Below are 21,792 nucleotides of genomic sequence, written 5' to 3' on the forward strand. Positions count from 1 at the left end.
TTCACGGTGTCACAAATTTGCAGAAAACTAGAAATAAACTAATTTGGATCTTCGTGGGGAAGGCCATGATACTGACAGTTTTGTTGCACCAGGGTGACCAGTTGAGGCTTCAACTCAAAGTTGTTCGCAACAATAGGGGGCACCACAATGCTTTTTCCATAAAGATCCGCAGTAAGGGTAGAATAAGAGCCAAGCACTCTCCTTTGTTGATCATCCCCATTCGGATTTGCCATATTGACATTAGCATTATTATTGAGATCCATAGTGGATTCTGTAACCTTGTAAAGTCTTGCTTGTTATAAATGCCGCCTGAAAGTCCTTTCAGGTTCAGGATCAAAGTCTAAGAGATGTTCTTTGTCTCTGTTCCTGCGCATAAACAACCAGAAAATAAGAAAGAATGGGAATCTCTACGTCAGAGTGCAGAGAATTCCCGGTGAGGTAACCTGTGTAAAGAGATAAAAATATTGAGTAAAATAGATAGAAGGAAAATAATAAATAGGTAACACCAAACTTAATTTCAGAAATTAAGAACAATATTGATGAGTTTGGAAAACTCCAAATTAGTATTTGTGATGAGCAAACATTATTAAAATAATTAATTACAAAATTATTAATTTGATTTTCATTTAACATATGTTGTTTAATAATTTTGTTTTGCAGGATGTTTATTTGGGCCGAAAATAAGGGAAAAATCATTGCAAGCCCAAGTGTTCTATAAGTACATTCAGCATTGATGCAAAAATGTTTTATTTGTTTGTGGCTGAATTATTATTCTTGTTATTGGGCCAAAATGAAATCTATTGCTACCAAGCCCAACATTAGTGAATGTTTCCATGCTTTATCCGAATCCATGAAGCAAATAAAAAGCCTCAATGCTTCCAACGGATTCCATTTCACTCTTTGGAAGGATTTGAAATTTAATTCACTAGCATGGGGAACATGAGAGAGAAAAGTTCAGCTGAATTGATTGATGGCCATAATGACTACACGCCACTCTAAGCTAGGGAAGTAAAAGCAACTTTTACCAACAAAGTGGTTTATCACATTGAATTGCTTTTCTTCTAAGTTGTTTATTCTCTCTCATCTCTTTCTTGTTTCTTCTTCGGTCCTTGTCCAGGAAGCTATGGACGCTATGCTCATCAACAAAGAAAAAGAAGAAGTTGCATGCATCAAGACCATCAAGTTAATGATGACAGGAAAAAGAAAAGTATGTAGTGGCTGAGATTGTCACCAAATGTGGTTAGATTTGGTGAGGTAATCTCGAGCTCTTCATGCTTAGAAAAGGAAGATGAAGATTCGGCCAGCAAGTGAGATTCTTGAAGCATGGCTTGTCTTTGATTCTGCTCAACCACCACAGGGAGTAGCTAGAGTGGCGAAGTGATGGTTGAGGCAGAGATTGAAGCAAATGAAGTCATCATCATCATGAAGCATCAAGGGCCAGAAATCCATCTTGGAGAGGAAGCCAAGGATGGAGTGCCCGGATTGATGAAGAGTGATGATCAAGGAAGGACTAGAGGTAATTGCATGTTGGGTTATGCATGGTTATCTCTTCTCTCTCTATGTGGCCAAACCGGTTCTGTTTGTTGAAGGAGGAAGAAGTTGGTTCGGCTTTGGCTTCAATAAGTGGAGGCTCCCCTCTTCTATAATAAGGGTGGACAACTACTGTTTGAAGCAAGGAGAAAACTTGAGAGTGCAAGGCACAGAGTTCTCAGAGCTACCTGAGCTAACAGATTTCTCTTCTCCTTCAATGTTTTCTGTTTAATATTTTTCTGTTTAATTTTGTCATGTCTTGAGTCTCATGGAAAAAGGAAAACAGTGAGGTTTGTAAGAAAAAGCCATAGAGCGGAAAAAGGCAGAGAGTGCAAAATTAAAAGAAAAAGTCATAGATGTCTTAGAGTTCCTTTGTTCATCTATGTTGTGTTTCATGATTCTGTGGGAATCCCCTTGTAAGTTGGGTTAGCACTTTACAAGTTGTAATCAGATTGATTATAGTGAAATTCCATCATGTTTGTGATGGAGACTGGATGTAGGCTGCACTGCACTTAGCAGCTGAACCAGGATATATCTGGGTGTAATCTTCTTCTCCTTTCTACTCTATTTCTATTTTCAACTACACATGAGCAAAAACCAGAATTATCTCATGCCAAGTGACGAGACAAAAAGAAAAGTCTCGTGGCTAGGGACGAGACAAAACAAAAAGTCTCGTGTGTAGTGAAGAGATAAAAAGAGTAAAAGTTTCCAGAATTAGTCTGACAAGTCAGCAAGTGTTATCAAGAAAAAAAGGGGCTAAGATTCAACCCCCCTTCTCTTAGCCACTAAAACCATCATGAGTAAAATAGATAGAAGGAAAATAATAAATAGGTAACACCAAACTTAATTTCAGAAATTAAGAACAATATTGGTGCTATTTATTTAAAATTTTTATTTTTATTTTATTATTATTTTTTTTTTGAGATAAAAATAGACTAAAACTAATAAAATATAGAACGAGAAAATAAAACAATGGAAGTAAACAAAAACAAAAATAAAAGAAAGTAAAAATAGAAAGAAATAAAATTGAAATAATAAAATAAAAATTAAAACAAACGAGCTAAGAAAAAAAGAAAGAAAGATCAAAGCAAAAGGACGTAAGGGAAACAGGGGGACGAACGAACTGTACGGGAAATAAACTAAAAAAAATTAGAAAATAAAAAATTAATAATAATAAAATAGAACTAATTAAAATTAAAACGCTTAATCTAAGCAATCAAACAATTAATAGTTGTTAATCACAGTCAATCTCCGGCAACGGCGCCAAAAACTTGGTGCGGTTTTTATAACCCACATTTACTAACCGGCAAGTGCACTGGGTCGTACCAAGTAATACCTTACGTGAATAACGATCCCACGAGGATTGATGGATCAAGCAACAATAGTGTTTGATAGGATTAGTCAGGCAAGCAGAAAAAAATGTTTTGGTATTCAAAGAACATTAAACACAGACAAATAAATAAGTTGGGAATAATATAATGAGAAGATAGTTAAGGTTTCAGAGTTATCTATTTTTCCAGATTAATTTTTATTACTAACTAATTTAATCATGCAATATATAATTTCATGGCAAACTATATGTTACTAGGCCCTAATTCCTTAGACCTTCCTAGTTTCCTCTAAAATTCATTAACTGTCAATTCCTTGGTCAGTTACTTCCAATTAGAGGGTAAAAATCAATTTTCAGTTTATATGCCACAAAAATTCTAATTACCCAAAAATAAGGGGATTATATGTCACGTATCCCATTTAATCCAAATAATTAAAATTTAGGATAATATGTTTCCAAGCTGTTGTTCAAGTAAAGGCTTTTCCAAGTTTTACAAGAACTCAATAAGAACATGGGTCATACTTCCGTTCCACCCAATATTCATTAAATTAAGAGCAAAAATAATTATTGAAATGTAGATCAAAACATGAACGAATTAGAAAGATCAAATGAATTAATCCATTACAAATAGACAGAGCTCCTAACCTTAACAATGAAGGATTAGTTGCTCATGGTTCAGAGAAGAAAAAATAAGGGTTCTGGTAACAACTTGGTGCCTGTCTAAATGTACAGAGTTTCTATTTATTACTAATCCTAATAGGTTTAAAATCAAAAATTAAAAATAATATCTTTTCCTAAAAGATAATATTTGAATTTAAATTTGAATTAATTAACAGATTTTCAGTTGATGGTTGGGACCACTTGCTTTGTCCATTCTGCAGCTTCTGATCTGTGTTTTCTGGGCTGGAAAGTGAGTCAAAACAGCCCAAAATTCGTAACCAGCGTCATTTGTATTTTTGCAGATCGCGCATGTGACGCGTCCGCGTCGTCCACGCGCTCGCGTCATTTGTGTATATTCCAGTCCACGCGTTCGCGTCAGGCACGCGATCGCGTCATTACGATTTCTCCATTCCGCGCAGTCGCGTGAGCCATGCGTCCGCGTCGGTCTTCGCTGGTCATCTCTTTGGTTTCTTCTTTTTCTCTGCAGAAACTTCATCAAATCCCTCCGAATGCTACCTAAAATAAATAAATTTGCACAAAACTCAAAATAGCATCCATAGTGGCTAAAATATAATTAATTATTAATTAAACTCAACAAATTAGATGCAAATTCACTAGGAAAAGATAGATAAGATGCTCACGCATCACCATACAACTTGTAATCTCTCAAATTCCGATACAACAGTTAAAAAATTATTTTCAGTTTGTTTTAGAGTTTAATTTTAGAATTATTCTGCACATACAAGTATTTTTTCATACAAATTTTTATAAGTCATTTATATTCATGCGTTTCGTACTGTTACTATACGTTCTTCTTCTTCTTCTTTGTTATTTTTCTTCTTCATTATCGTTGTCATCAACACTACCTCTTCCTCTTCCTCCTCCTCTTCCTCTTTCTTTTTTCATTGGAATTTCTTCTCTTCTTTTTTTTTTCTCTTTCTCCTCCATCATCGGTTATCTTATTGTTGAAGATAATGAATAATTCAGACTCATATTGTCAATTGAACCAGAACAAAGTTGATTATTGTTTTAAATCAAATCAAATGACTGAGGTGTGGTTCAATTCAAAAGAAAAAATGTAGTATTAGAGGAAATATTTTTCTGTATTTGTAGCAAATTTAGGTGCAACACGAAGATATTTGAGTGTATTTTTATTCTGATAATTTTTTCATAATTCAAAATTTTTTCTCTTTCTCCTTCTCATCTTCTGCTGCTTTTTTATTATTTATCTTTTCTTTTTTGTTTTACTTTCTCAAGTTTCTTCTTGTTTTACTCTTTTAACAAGAAAAAAAAACAAACAAAGAAGAAGAAGAAACACATAATGTTACAAAATTACTTGAAAGATGATGAACTTACATTTATTTAACTAAAAGAAAGAAAGAAAGAACTAAAAAAAGAAGAAGAAAAAATGCAGCATTAGATGAAACATTTTTCTCTATTTGTAACAAATTTGGGTGTAACACGAAGATATTTGGGTGTATTTTAAGAATTTTGGTATATTTTTATTCTAATAAGTTATGCATCATTCGAAACTCTTCCTCTTCCTCCTCCTCATTTTCTGTTGCTTCTTCTTCTTTTTTTTCATCATCATCACCATCTTCTTTTTTTTCTTATTCATCTTTTCTTTTTTGTTTTACCTTCTCAAGTTTCTTCTTATTTTACTCTCTTAACAAGAATAAAAAAAATCAAACAAAGAAGAAAAAATACATAATGCTGTAAAATTACTTGAAAGATGATGAATTTACATTCATTTAACTAAAAGAAAGAAAGAAATAAGGAAAAAAAGAAAAAAATACAATATTAGAGAAACCTTTTTCTGTATTTGCAGCAAATTTGGGTGTAACACGAAGATATTTGAGTGTATTTTTATTCTGATAAGTTCTGTATAATTCAAAACTCTTCCTCTTCATTCTTCTCATCTTCTACTCATCTTCTACTGCTTTTTCTTCATATTCTTATTTTATATTCTCATAATTTTTTTTAGAGAAAAAAATACATAATATTGAAAAATCAATAGAAAGAAAAGAAGGAAAAAATGTAGCAATAACAACAGTAGTAAAAAAAATATATTAAAGATGAAACACGTGAAAAAAAAAAGAGGAAAACACAAAAAAGGAGAAAAAGAAGAAAGATGAAGAGGTAGAAGAGAAACGCGAAGCGCGCTATGGAAACCATCTAGTAGCGCGTATGTTGACACGCTTGTATAGGTGAGCGTCATTTTTGTTGAGTTTGACCCAACTTGTATGACTTGTAATGTCTAGCACTTCTCTTAATTTTAATATATTGACGATGTAAAATGTTTTACACAATCGTTTAATCACATTTGTTTTTTTATATCACTATTTATATAATTAATATAAAAAATAATTATTTTTATTAATATAAAACTATTTTATGCTACCAGCACAACAAAATTAAACTTTTGCTTCTATTTCTGAATCCATCAAAATAATTTTGACTTGCAAAAACAATTTTGGGATGTATTGCACTATTTTAAATATTTAATCCCTTCTGTACTTTTATGTGTGTTTTTGTTCATTTATTTAAAAATTACATGGGCCTGATATATTGGTCTGTGACTGACTTCTATCTGAAAAGCCCAAATGAACAAATTAAGGAGAAAAAATATCCAAGTCCAAAAAAAAAGAGGAAAAAAAAAAGAAACAGAAGGAGGAGAAAGACATAAGAGCTGAACAGAACAGAGTATCCAACTTCCAGTGTTTAGTGCTGGCTGCTGTGTTCCTCTTCCACCATAGCAGTGCACAACACCACTTCAGAAAACGTTTCCTTCGATGTTTGAATGAATTCTTCACCAAAAATGAGGCTTCTCAACAACCTGCGAACAAAGACACTTGTGTGTTTTGTCTCTTCCACCGCCGCAACCTCACACTCTCCAGCTCCCACTTTCTCCCGAACTTCCACTCCCATCAGAATATTCTCCTCCTTTTCCCATAAAGGTTCGATTTTGATCCCACCCACGAAGACCCATCTCTATGCTTCCTTCTTCTGCACCCACATTCGCCTCTACGTGGCCTGTGGCAGGTTCTGCAAAGCCTCTCGGGCTTTATCTTCCATGCGTGGACTTGCTTTTGATGGAGAACGGACGGAGGGATGGCATCAGGCCGGATATTGTTACCTACAATACTTTGCTCAAAGCTTTTTGTAAGATGGGCAACCTTGTGAGGGCCGAGTCTCTTCTCAGTGAGATTTTGGGGTTTCGGAATGATGAAGAAACTGGTCAATTGGAAAACCGTCTTGTCGAAACTAAGGCTTAGATAAGAGACTTGCAGCCAACACCTTCTACGTACACAACAGTAATTGATGCATATGCTAAGCATAGTGGAATTGAAGAATCCCTTTCTCTCTATGAGCGAATGATTATGAATGGGATCATGCCTGATGTGGTTACTTGTAGTTCAATTATTTATGGACTTTGCAGGCATGGCAAATTGGATGAAGCGGCAATGCTACTGAGAGAGATGTACACAATGGGTTTAGTGTTTAGACCCTAATCATGTCTCGTACTCTACAGTTTTCAATTCCTTGTTCAAATCGGGGAGGATAATGGAAGCTTTTAATCTTTAAGGCCAAATGGTTGTTCGGGGCTTATCTTTTGATATAGTTATGTACACAATTGTGATGGATGGGCTTTTTAAGGTTGGAACTGAGGATATGTTTCAAACAATTTTAAAGTTCAATCTTGTCCCAAACTGTGTTGCTTATTCAGCATTGCTTGATGGCTATTGCAAGGTAGGAGACATGGAACCTGCAGAATTAGTGCTACAAAACATGGACAAGGAACACGTTCTTCCAAATGTTGTTACTTTTTCTTCTATTATGAATGGATATGCCAAAAAAGGAATGCTCAATAAAGCAGTTGTGTGTTAGGGAAGATGATTGAAAGGAACATTGTGCCGAATACTTTTGTTTATGCAATTTTAATCGATAGTTATTTTAAGGCAGGCGAACAGGAAGCTGCTGTTCGCTTTTATAAGGAAATGAAATCACAGGGATTAGAGGAAAACAATGTAATATTTGATATCTTGCTTAAAAACTTGAAAAGAGTTGGAAGAATGGAGGAAGCTGAGTCATTAATTAAAGATATGTGTTCTTGGGGTCTTTGCCCAGATATTGTTAACTCTCTGATAGATGGCTACTTTAATGATGGAAATGAATCAGCTGCACTCTCCATAATCCATGAAATGACAGAGAAAAACACACAGTTTGATGTTGTTGCATATAATGCTTTGATTAAGGGGCTTTTGAAGCTTGGGAAATATGATCCGGAGTCTGTGTTTCCAAAAATGATAGAGTTGGGTTTAGCTCCAGATTGTACTACATTAATACTCTACTTAACACAAACTGCATAAAAGGGAACACTGAAGGCACACTGGGCCTCTTGACTGAGATGACGAGCAAAACGGGGTAATGCCAAATACAGTCACTTTTAACATTCTGATTGGTGGGCTTTCTAAAGCTGGTGAATTTGAAAAGGCAATGGATGTTTTGAGTGAAATGTTAGTTATGGGGCTTGTTCTTATGCCAGTTACTCATAAATTTATGCTTAAAGCTGCCTCAAGGAATAGAAGAGCAAATGCGATTTTGTAAATTCCCAAGGTGCTTGTGGATAGTGGCCTCACACTCAACCAGACTGTGTATAACACTCTAATGACCGTACTCTGCAGGTTAGGAATGACTAAGAAAGCAAATGCAGTGCTCACTGATTTGGTGGCAAGTGGAATTTCATCTGATGTTGTTACTAATAATGCCCTTATTCGTGGTTACATTGTAGGAAGTCATGTGGACAAGGCATTCAATACTTATGTGTTGGCTGATGGAATCTCTCCAAACATTACCAATTATAATACCCTTTTAGGAGGTCTTTCAACTTCTGATTTGATGAGACAGGCAGAGAAATTAGTTAGCGAGATGAAAGAAAGAGGACTGACACTGAATGCCACCACTTATAATATTTTGATTTTTGGCCATGGTAGAGCTGGAAACAAACAGGATGCTATGAAGCTCTATTGTGAAATGATAATCAAAGGTTTTGTTCCCACTGTTGGCACCTATAACGCTCTTATTAATGATTATGCAAAAGCAGGAAAATGCGCCATGCTAGAGAACTTTTGAATGAAATGCTGACAAGGGGAAGAATTCCTAATTCTTCAACATACGACGTTCTAATCTGCGGATCATGCAAATTATCCTGCGAGCCAGAGATGGATAGGGAGCTTAGAATGTCATATCGGGCTGAAGCGAAAAAGTTGCTGATTGAAATGTGTGAGAAAGGACCTGTGCCATCAGATAGCACAATCTCATATATCAGTTCAAATTTTTCTTTACCAGGAAAAGAGTCTGATGCTCAAAAGTTATTGAAGCTATTTACCGAAAGGAAGAATAGCTGAAAAATGGTCTAAAAAGTGGGTCTTAATGTTAATCCTTGAAGTGGACTGAGGAAGTTGGAGGACTGCCAATATCTTTTCTTAATTGGCACTGAAATCAAAGTCTTCCCAATCAAAATCTCAATCCTCACATTTACTTCCATCACAACTTGACTACTATTGTGTTGCATCACCAAAATAATAATCTTGGATGAAGTGCTGATAATAACATGCCATCAAAAAGATAAAAAAAAAATGGCACTCATGTAGAACGAGGTAGATCTACAATGAATGTTGTGTGTGATGGCAGTGATCGATTGGTACTGAGATGACAACTTTATACTGAAGCAGGTACCAAAAGTTCATCCTGAGATTGTTCCAGCATTCTCAGATCATCATCAAGAAGCCACAAACACCTACAATGAGATTGCAGGATAAAGCGCACAGTTCTGACTCGCGTCTATTTGCAGGTATATAGTTCTTTTTCCAATTATATGATTGAATCCTTATCTCTAGTCTGCAAATCTTGGACTGCACAACTTTAAAATCTTGCCACTGTTTCTTTCGAATTTGGAAAAATAATTTGGTGAGATTCTTTTGCAGTGTAATCACCTATGAAGAGCATAACTTACCTTGTGATTGTGTCATGCAGGAATATCTGCACACTCTTGCTACTTCTACTGCTTGGTATTCCTGGAATGCAGGCTTCTCCTGTTCCTTGGAAAGCCTACCATGTTTTCTTTCTACTACACAGTGTGGCTGGTGTTGGCTCATGGCCTCATGCATATCAGAATATGTTACTCGCCATGCGTGTTGTTTTTCGCAACCGAATCCAGAGCCAAAGTAGAGCTCGTGGTGGTTGTTTTTCGTGAGCGAATCCAGAGCCAACGTAGAGCTCCCACTTCCTGCATCAGATCAAGATCCTCAGACAAATAAAGGTTGATATCTGAAAAGAATTTGGAAGATATTCACATCTTATGCTCATTCTCTCAATGCATGCTTGGAATTGGATGCAGAAGATGCAATGAGGTAGCCCTCACATACATTTTTATCTTTTTAATGCACATCTTGGCAGCATAGTTAGAAATTGGAATTAACATCAATTCAACATTCTAATATTTCAGTCACAATAATACACTTTGTTGATCAATACGTATTCTAGCAATGTTCACATCATTCATTAACTTAACCAGCTTATAGCGAATTTGATTAAGCGGTGTATGATGTCAAATTAATATTCCGTCCTTGTAAAGAAAATTGCAGTTAATTGTTGCAATTTTTATTAAGTTCCATTACTTGCTTAGTTTCACCAATATTTGGTGTTTATGATTATTCATTCCACACAATTGGAATTAATCTATACAAGGTGTATTATAGTTTTTATCATCATCCCCTTCCACCTTCAAAAGTCAAAACTCCCCTTCCCAACAGAAAAAGAAAAGAAACATAATCATCGTCAATAATTAACTGATTGATTAAACAACAAACTAATTAAATTCGATGGAAGTTATGCATATTTAATGATATTCATACCTAATTGAATTGATCAAGTGCTAATCCAAGTATTAAAAATATCTCAGCGGCAATTAGTAGTTCTACATTTCCCATCCGTAAAATTTCTCTACATTCTTGTGTAAAAAAGACAGCATCGTTGCATTTCAGTTTTAAATAATATATATATATATATATATATATATATATATATATACTGAATTTTAACTGAGCATTGGTTCATCTTTCCATTCCCCTACCAAAATAATGATAATAACAAATTAACAATATGATAAAAGTTGTTATGAGATGTAAAAGTGATTCTTTCTTTTATTGGAAAAAAATTAATTTTTATACACTATTAATACAAGAGAGTTTTACACAAATAATAACAGTATACTTTTACGATAATTAAAAACAATTATTTTTTAAAATATATCATTTTAAAAATTCTCTAAATATATAAATCTAATTGGATAATATTTTAAAGGCGAATAAATGAATAATTAACTTTTTTCCATTTATTTTCAATTCTTTTCAGCGTTGGGTATTTATTTGTCAAATAAACGTTCCAATTTCTAACAGCAGCTGTCTCTCTTTCTCTGAATACAATAATTCAATTAAGCTAAGCAAACGAAGCACCCATCTTTGTACAGAAGAGAGAGAGAACAAAAACAGCATAGAGACAGAAGACATGTCTGCCTTTGATACCTTCAGCGTCGACTCCGATCACCATCAAAACCACGCCGACGAAGACAACTTCTCCGGATACGGCGGCTACTCCAGCTTCTCCGGCGGCGATGTCCCCGTCGTCGACCACACTTCTCCGGCTGCATCGCCGGACATCTTCGGCTTCAGCGATCCGGATCCAAGCTACTCCCAGTCTCCCTTCGAACCGGTGCATGTAGCAGAAAACGGTAACGGCAACGGCTACCACGACGACGGCGTTTTCGTCTCAGACGGACCGGTGCTTCCAGCTCCCGCAGAGATGGGACCGGAGGAAGGTTACGCCCTTCGTGAGTGGCGCCGGTGAGTGTTTCGGATTTCTCTCTCTCTCTCTATCTCTCTCGTCTCACGTTGTTGATTAGGATTTGTTTTTGTGAAATTTTGTCAGATCTCGTCTGAATCTGCTTAGATCTAACTTGATTTTGCTCTAAGTCGGAAGTTTAGTGCAATGCTTGATCCCGAAGTTCGGTCTTTCAATTGAGTTTTCTGTGATCAGCTAGGATCAGAAACAAAGCGAATTGACTAGTCCTAATTTATTCCAAGTTCACTTCAATTTGTTACTTGAGCTGTGTGTATTATATAAGATGATTTCTCTCTCTCTCTCTCTCTCTCTCTCTCTCTCTCTCAAGCTGAAAATTCTTATCAATGTTGATCAGTTCTTACTGTAAGTAGGAACAGGTTTGCTTGAACTTGTTATGGAGATTATATATAGTATCACTTTCAATTACAGCGAGCTTTTTCCCTTGGAAGTTAGATCTCTATAGTTATTGCATGGTGAGGGGCTTTTGAGGTTTAAGTCGCTATCAAATTTTAGTTGTTGGATAGGGTCATAGGACCTCTTAGTCAAAGCAGATTCTAGAGCTTCATGATGTTTCTTATATTCCATTATGTTGGAGCAAGTGATGGGGCCATGGGGGAGTGGTAATTGTTGATTGTTTGGAGTGGAATGATCATACCCTAGTTGACAATATTTGACTAGTTCATGGAAGTAATTTATGAAATAACATGACACTGATAAAGCTTGATGAGGATTGCATCAAGTCCTCCTGACAGTTTATTCTTAGGTTTTGTGTTTGGTTATCTGGGGAAAATTATTCTTGAACTTAATGGTAGTACAAATGTGTTGCTTACAATATGATCTTAGGTCAATTAAGGTCAATTACATGTTTGCGGAACTCAGTTGTGAACAAAAATGAATTCCTTATGCAGGCAAAATGCCATTCAGTTAGAGGAGAAGGAGAAAAGGGAGAAAGAAATGAGATCGAAGATTATTGAGGAAGCTGAGGAATATAAGGTGGCTTTCTATGAGAAAAGGAAGCTTAATGTTGAGACTAACAAGGTTCAAAACAGAGAAAGGGAGAAGGTAAAACATCATCATCATCATCATCATTGTTCACTTCCTTCCTGTCTTCTAATTCTATAATAAAATTTGCTTATGGAACAGCTATACTTAGCTAATCAAGAGAAGTTCCACAAAGAGGCCGACAAAAATTACTGGAAAGCAATTGGGGAGATCATTCCCCGTGAGGTTCCCAACATTGAAAAGAGGAGAGGCAAGAAGGATAAGGATAAGGAGAATAAGCCATCAATTACAGTTATCCAAGGCCCAAAACCCGGCAAACCCACGGATCTTGCAAGGATGCGGCAGATACTGTTGAAGCTGAAACACACACCACCCCCTCACATGATGCCGCCTCCACCTGCACCTGCCAAAGGCCCCAAAGATGGCAAGGATGCAAAAGAAACAGCATCTAAAGATGGGAAGCCTGCACCAGAAGGTGCACCTGCATCGCAACCGAATGATGCTGCCACCAATAATGGCACTGCAGAGGTACCCCAAAAAGAAGCTCCTTCCACCGAGGAGCAATCTGCTACATAATTCTGCACATCACTTTGGCTCTCTCAGAACCTCATTTCTGCTGTCGCCCTTCTCAGTGAAGTCTTTGCGGATATCTTTTGTTCTTCTCTTTAGTTTCTATGGCTCATTGGTTCGCTATTTTTATATTTTTCATTTTTACAACATTATGATTTTGTATCTATCAAAATCCATTATTTTTTACTTGCTTTGACCTTTGACCATGGAAATTCGGTGTTCATCGGTTTTGATACAACGAGAATTTGTTTCATACTTGTGTGATTATGGGTTTTACTTCGGGTGTCGTTTGTTTTAATTGCTTTCTTTGTATCGGATTTTCTGTCTGGTCTGTTTCTTATATTATTTGCAAGTATTCAACAATCTCGGGTTTTACTTTGCTCTCTCTCTCTCTCGGTCTCTCCCCGTTGTTTACTTTACCAATACCTATTTCACTATTACTAATCTACTATAGCCACTTGCCAACATGGATACAAAGTTTAAAAATAAAACAAATATTAAAAAATATTTTTCATCCATAAATCTTAGATATTTTTCTCTTTGTTTTGAAATTAATTCCAAATCCTAATAACAAAGTTTGATAAACTAGAATATAAACATTCAATGTTTCACTCTTTTAGTACGAAATATTCTATATTTATTTTATATTTTTTTTTTTTTGCACCAGGTATCCATCCTCCCGTTTATATCGAATTTGAGAGAGATGGTTAAAAAATACAGACCTTTATTCATCTGTGCCAACTTGCGTTGGTTTTTATTTTATAATTATAATGTGGAACTGGGAAAGTAAATAAAGTTTTTGGATACAGCATTTTTACAATTTTTATTTCATTTTTTTGGTGGGTGTGGCTACTGGTTCATCTGGTTCATGCTTAATCAGTTAATTGATTTGTTTTTTTTTTTATTGTCATGAGTAAATAGAGCCGAAGCCCACAACCAACCAAAACAACACAAAAATATTGGGATAAGCTCCTCCAAAATGATAAATCAAGAGATTAATTATTTTTAAATTAAAATAATAAAATTCATATAGGATAAAAATTATAAATTTAATGATGATGAATCCCTTTATTTTATTACAATCTTCTCACGTCTAAATTCATAATTATCTCGAGCTTGTGATTTGTTAACACATTATCAATCAGTGAGCCTATATCTAACAGCTCATCTACATATCAATCATCTTGAATTGGGTGTTTTGGAATTTCTCCAATGCCATTGTTAGAAATATAACTATTTATTTTACTTCCTCTTATTAACTTAAGATTTTGGGTTATTAACTTAAGATTTTGGAAGAAGTGATATCATGACATGATACTAGAACTTCTATGACCGAACTTCTATGACCGAAATGTCTAAAGTTCGATCCTTAGTTTATTTCCTTAGCTTTGCCTTCTGTAAGAAATGAAGTAAATTAAGATACATTCCAAACAAATATCTACCTCTTATTTCAATATGCTCTCCCATAAGTTACTTAATTTCAATTGCCACATTATATTCAAAAAATTAAAATTACAACTAAAAGAAAAGGAAACAAAATCCTATCACATTTTTTTCACTTTCAAAAGAAGGGGGAAGAAGAAGCTGCCATCTCTCTCTTGATTTCCTTTTTTTTTCTTTTCTTTTTGAAATCTACAATTCACAACAGGATTTATTTGATTTTATTCGATATTGGCTTTACCGGGGGTTGACCTGTGTAATACTGGCAGGGGTAGAGCTAAACTGATAGCTTGTGGACTCACCAGAAGACTTCTTTAGAGAAGACTCTCCTGAGTCTTGGAAGAAACCTGGTGCTGTGAGTTGCTTCTCATTGAGCTTTGTTTTCTTGGACAACATATCAACAACCTGCGACATCATTGGCCTTCTGCTTGCAGCTGCTTGTGTGCAGAAGAATGCTACCTTCATGTACCTAATCACCTCTTCCTCAGGAAACTCTCCCATTTCTGGATCCACAAGCTCCACCAACTTCCCCTCTTCATGGAGTTGCCATGCCTGTTATCGTGAACATAATATTCAATGAATTGGATATGGCAAAAACTTAGAATCTTCCTTTTTATTGATTCTTTAACCAGTGCCCTCAGCAAAACCAAAATTGATCCGCACAGAAAATCAGCAAAAATAAAATGCATGAATACAGGATGTTATGCACTTACCCATTCCAAGAGGAGTTTGTATGAGTCTCCCCAGTTTGTCCTTGAACTGCTTCTGCCGCTAACTATTTCAAGTATAAGAACCCCAAAACTATACACATCAGCCTTCAGGGTTAACTGGCCACCAATTGCATATTCAGGCGCCAAGTAACCACTGTGCAAATCGAAACCAAAACAGGGTAACATATTGGTGAGTTCCATAGTCCAATTGAGGGTTGAAAAATTTTTAAAAATCTTGACAGAAAGAAAATAAATAAGAAAAATCCCAATGTATCAACAACAGTGAGGGTTGGGGCAACAAACTAACATTTTTGCTTCACCTTTATGAAAAACATTAATACATTATAGATGAACACAAAAAATTGAAGTCTATCACAAGCATATAGTCAGAGAAGGAAATGCCTAAAATAATAGGTTTAATGCATTATAATTTACAAGTATAAATTCTCCACAGCTAAGACTATGACAAAATCAAAAATTTAAAAATGATAGGAGTCCGAACTATAACATACGTTGTTCCAGCAATTCTTGTGCTAATATGAGTGATGTCATCAGGAAATAATTTAGCCAACCCAAAATCTCCTATTTTTGGATTAAAGTCTGTGTCAAGTAGTATGTTGCTCGCTTTGATGTCTCTGTGCACGATGTGTGGCACAAGTTCTTCATGAAGAAATGCAAGACCCCTCGCAGTGCCCATGCAAATAATAGATCTTTTTCTCCAGTCTAGTCTGATGTTTATACTCCTTGTGCCTAAACAAAGATGGAAAAGGTTACATGTTTGATTCTCTCATCAGAATGTGAATCTTAGTATTTTATTTCATGATTTACAACAAAGCATTACTCAAAGTTACCAAGTAATGCACGATCAAGGCTGTTATTTTCCACATACTCATAGACTAGTATACGATTAGGCCCTTGAACACAGCAACCGACCAACTCAACAAGGTTTGGATGCTTAACATTTGATATAGTTTTAATCTCAGTTAAAAATTCACGAACTCCTTGCCTTGACCCAGCTGAAAGGGTCTTCACTGCTACTTGTCTCCCATCTTTTAAGGTTCCCTAAGAAAAGTTCAACATAGGTGTTTAGTAAAACACAAAAAGATAAAATGTCACGTTATTTATTTGAACTAGTACTATGACTCAGCTTAAGTAAGCTATCATATATACAATGCCATCGTAATTTGTACAATTCTACTTTTAAAAAGTAAATCAAAAAGGTTTGAAGAGGGGACGATTAGGAGATCGAAGATGTAATTATTTCTTGTATCAATTCTATAGGTAGCCTTTCATTTTAAGGTTTTTGTCAAATACTTAATAAATACTCACTGAAGGATTAACTAGCAAAGTTGATGCTCTGAAAAACCAGGTCTAATCTTTTTTAAGTTGCATAAGCATTATGGTAAGTTTATCAACATTTCGTTTCTGTATGTAAAGATGTTTTTACTGCCTCAATAAGAATGTAATGCCTTTTCATTGCAATATCCAAATGCCTAACAGGCCTAAAATTGGCACTTGCATTATAATGGAATCATTAATTCATAATTCAATATAAAAGAAGGGAAGAAAATGGAAAAGGAAACTATAGCATTGACTATGGAGATTTCAGACATTAGCACCCCCAAGGAATCATCCTTGTAATTCTAACTGATCAACATGTATATTAATTCCACAAAGTTTCAACTTATACATGAGTCATTGACCTGAATACCTTGTAAACAATTCCAAAACCTCCTCGTCCTATCTTATATCTTGGATGATAATTATCAGTAGCCAATCTCAGTTCTTTGTCAGAGAAATGTCTAACATTATCAAGTGGATAGCCTGAGTAACAGCACAAGTATATAAACTGCATAAGGCATTAAACATAGGGATAAATGGGTAACATTGTATATATAGAAGTATTAACAACTATTGGCTCAGAAATTCTTAACAAACCGTAGCAACATTTCTTATCAAATATAAACCAGCCAGTGAAACAAGTCAAAGGATCTCTGCTGTCAATAGTAATCTGGTTATGTTTTTGCTGGTTAAAAAACTAAATAGGCATTAATATCAGTAGATTACAACAACTCTGGTAAAGTTCTTTTGCTTGTTAGACCTTCCTATGAGCAGTAAACATAAACCAAGATAACTCTACTTGCCAATACTCAAATTGAACAAATATTAACATACAAATCAGAATGAAATCACGTGCTGGACCTAGATTTTGTCCTTCTCTCCCTTTGTTATTAAATTTAACTTATTCAATAATTTTTTCAGCTAAATTTCTAGCAGCTAAAAACAACATGCTGATGAGAAGTCCAGAAATGTATAGGGAACTACACAATATTCTGCCATTAGACATTATTGAAGGTTATCTAAAAGTATGAAAATAATTTATCACTAGGGCCTCACCGTCAATTTCATTGGGAGTAGGAGAAGGACTTTTCTTCTTGAGAGTTGAGGCTCCAAAGCAGCCACAACTCATAATGATCCTCGAATGTGACTGCTATACTCTGCAGCCTGCATTACACATCATATTCTAACATAAGTGAACTGCCATATTTACATTCAAGCATGGGAACTCAAACACACACTCTAGCAAACATGTTTGGTTTAAATTTTCCCCACCGAAACTCGCCGTTCGTGGCAGGAAGTAACTCAAGACATGGTTCACTTAAACAGCTGTTTGCAAGCCTCAAATGGCGTGCAAAAACCACAAAACAAAAAACGGAAATGATTCAAGCCAGTGCTCCACTAGATATATTGATTTGGAATTTCCGGTATAGCGTCCTAACAAACTGAAATCTAAAAATGCATATGGGTTGAAGACCACAAAAAATTATTTTATCTTTTAAAAAAAAAAGGGGAAAAAGGTCAATCTTTTTTCATGTTAATGATTCTCATAGAAAATTAGAGATCGCAGCTTACATCCTTAATAAGATTTGGGGGTGAAAACAACATGCATGGTGCCTTCTCATCAAAATATCAAACCCTAAACAGCATGATGATTCTAGTTTGCAAAATTTTCCAACCTCATCGCGATTTATGAAACAAGATCCACTGCCACTTGCATTGACTTGAAGAATTTTGCCAAATTAACCTAAAGCTTTTTAATTTCCGGTTACCGGTTTACAATAAAACTGAAAATTGGCCTCTTGCCTCTGAAATCATAACACACCCACTCTCCAGAGAAAAATACAGCTCCAGTTTCAGTTGATAATTCATAATAATAAGTTGAAATTCAACAACAAAATTAAGACATGAGAAAAAAATAAAAAACAAACAAACAAAAAACAGCAGCTAAGACTTGAGAAGAAAACAAACAAACAAATAATCAAACAAAATAATAGAAGAATCACCTCAATTTTGCCAACGATGAAGGTGAATAACGGAGCACAAAAAGAAGACGACTGAGGAATGGCAAGAAACGGTGAGTAAATCATTGAATTGAAGAAAAATAATATAACAAAAAAGGAAACTGGAGGCGCGTGGTGTTTGACATTTTGAAGAGAAAGGAGTAAGGAGCGAGTGAGGGCTTGTCACGACACGTATGGTGTGACCGACTCGCTTCTTCCTTCTTCATCTATGACTTAAAGCCTTCATACAGATATTTATATTTTCCTTTTAATATTTTATTACTGTGTTTTTCTTTGTTAAGTATTGCAAATTTAAATATAAGAAAAGCTAGATGATAATTCAGAATTTATTAATTTTTGTTATTAATTAATTATTAATATTTAAAAATATAAAATAAAATATATTATTAAATTATTAAATTAAAAAAAATTAAATTAATAATTAAATAATAATCAACAATAATAAATTTTGATATTTCTAATATATTTTTAAATATAATTAAGTAAATTATATACTAGTTTAGATGTTTATGTCTGTTTCTTCGTTGTTTTGTTGAGCTAAGTCTGAAAACAGAGAGTTCCGTTCCCACTCGGGATTGGTAAAAAGTAAAAAAAAATATAAATAGATAATAAAAATATTAATAACGTGAATAATAAATATGTTAGATGTTTAATTTAATAAATATGTAGATAATTATATTTATTATTTTTAATTAAATAATTTTTTGTTTAATTTATTCGTACACAATTAACAATAACAAAATATTTAATTTACTAAGTATACAAATATTTAATTTAATTTATTAAATTAATTTTATAATCTATTATTTATATTATTTACAAAAATTATTGTCTAGTTAGTATCTATTCTAGGAGGCCAAAAGGGACGGTTTTCACATTTTTTGTTCCGTTTGTGGGGCACAAATTCGGTACGCGGCTATACATAGCGCACCGAAACGCCATTTTCATGTTTGGTGCACCGATCAACCAGGTGAGACCATAATTAAAATGCATGCTTTTGTTGGGTTCTTTTTGCAATTTAATATAAATTATAGGGGTCAATTTTTAATATTTTAAAAATGAATAAACTTAACTTAATTGTTAGAATTAGTCACTATTATTGCCGCCCAATTCCTCTATTTCTCCTCCCCTTTAACTCCGTCGCAATCCCACCCTCTTCCTCCTCTTCCCCTCCGTTGCAATCGCACATTCCTCTCGTTTATCCTCCATCGCAATCGCACCCTCTTCCTCCCCTTCCCCTCCGTCGCAATCGCACCGTCCCTTCCTATCTCCACCACCGAGAACGACTGAAACCTCCCAACTCAGCTAACTTCTCCTCCCCCCTAAATAGCCTCACCTTTGACGACGACGGAGCCTGATCTGCCTTGTCGGTTGTCTTCGCCAGTTGATGGCTTCGCCGTCTCCATCAATGGAAAGAAGGTACCGTTGTATTATCACCCTTCACTTGATTTGCAAATATTCTCCTTTTTCTTCGTCATAGGTCTGAAATTGTCTTTGAAGTACATCCCCCAATTTTGCGTGTTTCGCTAAATTACCGCATTGTTGCTGTTTGGCACAGGGTTGCCGGGGATGAAGATACCACTAGGGGCGAAGCAGACCATGGAGTTGGATCGGCTGAGGGCGAAGGCTTTGCAGGGTTGGAGTCGGACGAGTACGATTTACAGGAAGATGAAACAGAACACGACCATCCGATTGTGGGCGAACGCTCTGCAGGGTTTGAGTCAGACGAGAACGACTTTCAGGAAGATGATGCAGAACATGACCATCATGCAGAGGCCGATGTCGACAATGGGGATGCGGTTGAATTGGAAAACAGTTTGGACGGCACCGGAGGAATGTCTGAGAATTATGCGGAAGACGAGTTTTACGCCGTTGATTCCGGCGAGTCCATAGGTTGGATTGATTTTTTGAACTTGAGCGCGGAGGATGTTCTCCGGTTTAATTTCGCAGATGTTGACATTGCATTTGAGTTCTACCAGCAATATGCAAAGCACCATGGCTTCGGCGCGAGACGTTCCAGAAGCGAAAAAGCGGCGAAGTAAGGATACGGCAGGAGTTCGTGTGCCACCGACAAGGGTTCCGATCCCCGAAGTTCTACTCGATGCCTAACCGACAAAAGAGGCCGAGGGCCGAGACACAGTGTGGATGCCCTGCAAGGATGCTACTCCGCATGGACGATGAATCAGGACGTTGGCACGTTGCATTCTTTTCAGACGCGCATAACCACCACGTTCTTGAGTTGCGATTTTCTTCCATGCTCCCGGGCCATCGGAAGATGAGCGAAGCGGACATCGAGCAGATGAACGACATGCGTAAAGGGGGCATTGGCGTCTCCCGAATCCACGGTTTTATGGCGAGCCTGGCCGGCGGGTATCATAATGTCCCGTACACAACAAGGGACATGCACAATGTAAATGCGAAGCAACGAAGGGAGGGTGGCCTAGATGCGGAATCGTGCCTAAGGTATCTCCGAGAGTGCAAGGCAAATGATCCAGCACTGTACTACAAGGAAGTCGTTGACGGTGATGGCGTATTGCAACACTTGTTTTGGTGTGACGGCACCAGCCAAATTGATTACCAGGTGTTTGGAGACGTGGTTGCATTTGATGCAACGTACAAGAAAAACGTTTACCTTTCACCTCTTGTAGTATTCTCCGATGTGAATCACCACAACCAAACGGTTGTCTTTGCCGCTGCACTGGTGGCAGACGAGAAAGAAGAGACCTATGTCTGGCTGCTTCAGCAGTTGCAAACTTCAATGAAAGGGAAGGCTCCCGTGTCCATAATAACTGACGGTGACAGGCAAATGAAGTCTGCGATCGAGCAAGTTTTTCCAGAGGCTCACCATCGACTCTGCACTTGGCATCTACTCCGAAACGCCACGAGCAACATTGGAAAGCCCAAATTCACCAGGATGTTTAAGGATTGCATGCTCAGCGACTACGAGGTCCGAACATTTCAGAGAAAGTGGTTTGAGATGGTTGAGAAATTTGGCGTGGCCGATAAAAGATAGGTACAAGACATGTACGAGAGAAGGCACAGTTGGGCCACAGCACACATACGGGGAAAGTTCTTTGTCGAATTTCGAACAACATCAAGGTGCGAGGGCTTGCACGCTGTGATATCACGGTATGTTAAGTCTCGATACAGCTACACTGAGTTTTTACGTCATTTCCATCGATGCTTGATGTTCGTGCGCGCAAAGGAGGTGGAGGCTGATTTCGAGTGTGCAAAGGGTGACCCTGTTATGACCACCAACCTGAAACAGCTGGAGCGGAGTGCAGCC

General features: G+C 36.2%; 3 protein-coding genes and 1 long non-coding RNA gene across 6 annotated transcripts; 3 read left to right on the forward strand and 1 right to left on the reverse strand.

Moving 5' to 3' along the window:
* The first annotated feature begins 6,229 nt into the window (after positions 1–6,229).
* Positions 6,230–10,214, forward strand: LOC112791450 (uncharacterized). Its single transcript, XR_003817926.2, has 2 exons — positions 6,230–9,374; positions 9,557–10,214. It is a non-coding gene; the product is annotated as an uncharacterized lncRNA (long non-coding RNA).
* Positions 10,215–10,885: 671 nt separating this feature from the next.
* LOC112791452 (clathrin light chain 2) lies at positions 10,886–13,357 on the forward strand. Its single transcript, XM_025834297.2, has 3 exons — positions 10,886–11,424; positions 12,331–12,484; positions 12,566–13,357. The coding sequence occupies exons 1-3, from the start codon at positions 11,090–11,092 to the stop codon at positions 12,998–13,000; spliced, it is 924 nt and encodes a 307-aa protein (XP_025690082.1). The 5' UTR covers positions 10,886–11,089; the 3' UTR covers positions 13,001–13,357.
* Positions 13,358–14,414: 1,057 nt separating this feature from the next.
* On the reverse strand, positions 14,415–18,778 carry LOC112791451 (cold-responsive protein kinase 1). 3 transcript variants are annotated; one of them, XM_025834295.2, is made up of 7 exons: positions 18,489–18,778; positions 17,542–17,649; positions 16,856–16,993; positions 15,996–16,206; positions 15,657–15,894; positions 15,148–15,298; positions 14,415–14,986 (listed from the first exon to the last, which is right to left on the reverse strand). In XM_025834295.2, exons 2-7 carry the CDS (start codon positions 17,551–17,553, stop codon positions 14,672–14,674), a joined length of 1,065 nt encoding a protein of 354 aa, XP_025690080.1. In that variant the 5' UTR covers positions 17,554–17,649; positions 18,489–18,778; the 3' UTR covers positions 14,415–14,671. The 3 variants fall into 3 exon arrangements, with proteins under 3 accessions (XP_025690080.1, XP_025690078.1, XP_025690081.1); XM_025834293.2 differs by having other exon boundaries at positions 16,856–16,968; positions 18,489–18,755; XM_025834296.2 differs by lacking the exon at positions 16,856–16,993 and having other exon boundaries at positions 18,489–18,755.
* Positions 18,779–20,607: 1,829 nt separating this feature from the next.
* On the forward strand, positions 20,608–21,519 carry LOC112782223 (protein FAR1-RELATED SEQUENCE 5-like). The gene has a single exon (XM_025824578.1). The coding sequence runs from the start codon at positions 20,608–20,610 to the stop codon at positions 21,517–21,519; it is 912 nt and encodes a 303-aa protein (XP_025680363.1).
* Positions 21,520–21,792: the final 273 nt, after the last annotated feature.

This window comes from Arachis hypogaea, chromosome 3 (assembly GCF_003086295.3).
Source record: "Arachis hypogaea cultivar Tifrunner chromosome 3, arahy.Tifrunner.gnm2.J5K5, whole genome shotgun sequence".
NCBI lineage: Eukaryota > Viridiplantae > Streptophyta > Magnoliopsida > Fabales > Fabaceae > Arachis > Arachis hypogaea.